The sequence below is a fragment of the Saccostrea cucullata genome, unplaced genomic scaffold (genome assembly GCF_032062105.1).
Source record: "Saccostrea cucullata isolate Sc308-1 unplaced genomic scaffold, CSIRO_AGI_Scuc_v1 ctg79, whole genome shotgun sequence".
Classification (NCBI taxonomy): Eukaryota; Metazoa; Mollusca; class Bivalvia; order Ostreida; family Ostreidae; genus Saccostrea; species Saccostrea cuccullata.
The window spans coordinates 432,882-437,395 of NW_026935853.1; the positions used below are offsets into that span (position 1 = coordinate 432,882).

General features: G+C 34.2%; 1 protein-coding gene across 1 annotated transcript; it reads right to left on the reverse strand.

The window, feature by feature from the left end:
- Positions 1 to 252: 252 nt before the first annotated feature.
- Positions 253 to 3,220, reverse strand: LOC134243943 (uncharacterized). The gene is made up of 2 exons (XM_062726178.1): positions 3,198 to 3,220; positions 253 to 1,114 (listed from the first exon to the last, which is right to left on the reverse strand). The coding sequence occupies exons 1-2, from the start codon at positions 3,218 to 3,220 to the stop codon at positions 253 to 255; spliced, it is 885 nt and encodes a 294-aa protein (XP_062582162.1).
- Positions 3,221 to 4,514: the final 1,294 nt, after the last annotated feature.

Genomic DNA, 4,514 nt, shown 5'->3' on the forward strand with positions numbered 1-4,514 from the left:
AATTTAGGAGTTTATGAGTCATTATATGAGTTATATATATTAACGTCACCTGTCATAATTGTCCCGCGGGAAATAAGCACATTTGTAGCAAGAATCTTAAAGCTTCATATACTTTCATTTGCACTCCAGATTTGACCCAGTCTAATTTTGGTTTAGTTTGAAACAAAGTGATGTTGAAAAATTGAAACAATGTATTTGAAAGCTTTATTTTTCAACAGTCTAGAGTTATTAGATACATTATATGATAATAAGCTAATTTCTTTTCCGACATGAAATAGACTGCATGAAAAGGCTGCGAAAATGTAAATCAAAATAACCATATACTAAGGGATTAACGATGTGATTTATGATAAATGATCTCTTCAAAATAACTAAAATATTCAGAGAAACGTCATCACGGTAGAACCAAAACGCAAACGGATTTTTACTGGGTAGAATAATTAAGATAAATGTTGGCAGGTAGGACAACACATAGACCAGAACGATGGTAACAAACATAGAAGTAAAGTTATGACGTATGCGTCTTCTGTGGGAGTTTTTCCGTTCGCACACTGATGTGTCTAAAACATTCTGAAGGGCATCTTTGTAGTTGACGTTGTTAACTTTCGTAGTCTCACTCGTGTCATCTGAAGTTCCAACGTCTGACATCTCCGAGTTTGTTATTCCTAATAATTTTTTAACACGTTTGGAATTTCGAATACTGTGAAACTTTTGGTAAATGGTGATGCCTATTGGAATATACAGGGCCACAGTCAGAATCATATTGATTAAACTAAGAAGGAGTTCGAAGAAAAAGTAAATTCTAGATGAAACACCAGCCAGTTCCTTTTTGACTCCACAGGTTGTGACATTGATCGTAGCATTATTTATATCAAGCGACCCCTCAATGGGCCCCATAAAATGAAACAAAGGTAAGGTAATCGCAGTTGATAACAAAACGGTGCAACCAAGAGCAAGCTTCCTCTTTGAAGATGTCATTTGGGTTGAATTAGGTCGACACACCTTCAGGTATCTATTTATAGCTATCACAAGTAACATTGCAGCAGATACTGTTGACGTGGACCACGTGAAAAAGTACAGAAATTTACACGCGTACTCCCACACAAACACCACCCTGTAAAAATTAATCAATAGGGAGAATACACATCCAAATACACACGCCAGAAGGTCTGCGACTGCAAGATATGGGATGAAGTATCTGTCCTCCGTACGTGAAATACGAAATGCATAGAAATAAATCACAACTGTATTTCCTACTATACCAAGAAGAAGAAAAAGGAGTGTCAGTGAAGTATTGAAATACATTTTTTCACGAAATATCATGTTGAACTGATCTGCCGAAAAATTCATTTTTATAGTTTTCACACTGAATCTCTGTGATGGAATGAAATGACTTCCTTAGACAGTAATCTGGTTAAAAACTGTAAATCTACTTCCTTGTTCTGAGAATGTATTGAGGTTAAGTGGAAAATTCCCTTTTTCCGGTATATTTATGTTTGTTTCAAGTATTTTAAACAGATAGGAAAATTTAGTGAAATTTATAGATATTCGCTCTAATTTTGATAAAGATTAGGAGCAAAACAACCGAAAAGTATAGAATATCAGCGTTTGATATATCATATGTGCTGACAAGATCATTGTATCGACCATATCAAACGAAACTGTTATATACTGAGAGTGTTATTAATAAACCGCATTTCTTCTTAACAAGTTTAGTCGCCCTGGTGCACTGGTTAAAACGTCTGCTTTAGAGTCGCAAAGTAAACAGTTTATCCTTACCTGGCGGGTTCGAATTCCACAATGGGACATCGAAACCGGTCTTTCAATTAGACATAATAAACCGAGGCCCCGTGTCGCAATAAGTATTAGCAGAAAAAAAATTACTGCTCAATGTATGCAAATGCCGAATAGAGGTCAGAATTTGTAGCCCTGCTACAGTAAGTGGTGGTGTCTCCATAAAAAGGAAAATTTCTCGAGAGGGACATTCGACAATCAATCAATCTTATACAATTTTGCGAAAAAAGGTAATGGAAAGTTTTGTTTCTGTGTAATCGTTAGGTTTATCTTATCTGAATAAGACAAGTTATTTCAAGTACATTTTGCATCTTAATTTCATAATGGGTCAAGGCAAAACAATACAATACAAAAGAATACAAATGGGAATACAACTTGAATAATTCAGATTCGTAGAATGAAAATGTTACATTTGGCAATATAAGCAGTACACTTTACAACAGCTGAAGTGTTATAGGTCTTCTGGTGTCTTTTTATTTTTTTGTAACTTGCCAACAACTTCCTAACTAAAAAGGAATCTATGGGATTAATCTAACCGTATACATTAATAGCAAAATTTATACCTTCCAAGTAAGACTTAACAATAGAAAATGAACATTACATGCATGCAATGAAATTACTTATAAGATCGATAGGGTGTGCTCAAATGATGTCTATGACCGGAATTTGTAGAATGCATGCAAGCTTAGAAAATTTGCTTGCATTTACTGAAAGGTTTGCACCAAATAGGGAATTTTCAGTTGTTGGATAATCTCCCAAAATTGTGTAGGAAGTTGACAAGGATATTGTTAAGCCCTGGGTGCTAGTTGACGAAACCTTACGTTTTTGCACCATGTACTAGTATATGTGGACACTTTAACTGAATACTACCCTGCAGTGTGAATAATACTTAAGCCCTCAACAAAATCATAACTTTTCGATTTTTTCATGTCTTATTTTTTACTATGTGAAAAGTTTTTGAGAAGACACCCCCCAAATAAAAATAATTGAAATACCTAGTAATATTGGTAGCAAGGTAATGTTCTTTCTTATTTCTGATGACCAAATCTCTAGTTAGGCCATATAACTCCATACAACACCCCGCAGCAATGAGAGCCAGAATTATCCAAGAAAAATTCTAGTGTCTCATTATCTAGCCAACTTAATGACGGAAAGGGAGATAAACCATTAAATTTTGAAAGGAATTCTACCCCAATTTTAAGGTCAAGTCTCATTTCTTTTGAAACTCTAATTAGGTGAAAAGACTTGCATACACCTACAAGAGTCCCATACAACATACGACAAAATACCCTGTGGAACAGAAACTGTTCTAGATTTGAAATCAATACCCAACCCTAAAACTGACAACCTTGTACATGGTCAATCTGTTTTCTCATTAGCCAATGGAACACCGACATGCATACCTCCTTTCCCCACACTGACCCATTAATTGCCTTCATTCTTCCACATCTACAAGTCCTATAAAGAAAAAGTCTAAATAATGCACAATGCAGTCTAGACCTGACCTATGTTCCAATACCCATTGTAGAAAAGATGAATTTTATTTAAATAAGGAGCAGGAAACTGATCAGCCCATAGGTAGGCACTTGTCAATGTAATAAGAATCTTGAAACTTGACACCAACAGAATTCTTGTTGGACAATTGGTAAAAACCTAAATGCTACAAGACTACAACGTAAATTTGTCATAAGTAACAAATGAAAATGACCTAGAATACGACCTAACAAAATTTCTTTCTCTATTTTCTTTCACACTTTTAAGGTGGTATATTAGGTTCTTTTCCTTCATTACCTGTTACACATTTTCATGTAGTCCTGTTGGTTTATTACCAAGGAAACAGGGAGGGCGGCGCATGATACCGGTAACTTATCATTGAGTCAAAGTGCCAATGATTTCATTAAGCAAGTTTGCTTGAGATTAAGTTAAGTATGCTTCACTCGATAAAGCTTTAGATATTGTTTAGTAAAAAGGTCAGGGAGCCCTTATAGAAAAAATGGATATATCGAAATTATATAAAATGATAAGAATTGCTTTTATTAAACAGATCACTCATTAATTTGTGATAATGCTGCGGTCTATTTTAATTACTTTACCAAAGATAATCACATATAACATAATGAACCTTTAATCAAAAATACCAAAAATATTAAAAAATATTTCATCTTATATTGTTTTTAAGTCGACCAAGGACTACAATAGTATATGGTTTGAATCAAGTTGATTGTTGTAAAGAAAATAAACGCATTCTTGCATAAATTCAATGAAATTGATAACAATATATTTTTCCAACGTCAAAGAAAAACTAAAAACAATCGACCGATTGTTGTTGGAAACTGAACTTGCTCTCATTTTCTTGCAGAACTTTGCAGTTTATTTTATAATAGAATCCACTCTTTTATAATAACTTTATTTAAAAGGACGTTTTAAAGGACTTTCGAAGAAATCTGACATAATCTTTAAATTTTAAAGCTCAACAAATATAAGTTTACATTTATCTGCACAGATATAAAACAGAAAACAATTTCTGAGGTGGTTTGATATCCTCTACTACTTATTATAAAGACAATAAAACATATGGAGATATCCAGTAGAATTCAAGATCAACAATCCATTCAACAATAAAATATAGGACCAGAACAAACACAAACCTCCAAAACATCGGAGATGGGATCAGGTCCCATGGTGGAATGAGCATCCCCTGCCGACCGGTCACAACAGGC

Bases quoted from the DNA above. Each gene is read 5' to 3' on its own strand.
- LOC134243943 (XM_062726178.1), bottom strand. From the start codon at position 3,220: ATGGGTCAGTGTGGGGAAAGGAG. The intron at 1,115-3,197 runs GTATGCATGTCG...TAATTTTTACAG, and splicing joins GGTCAGTGTGGGGAAAGGAG to GGTGGTGTTTGTGTGGGAGT.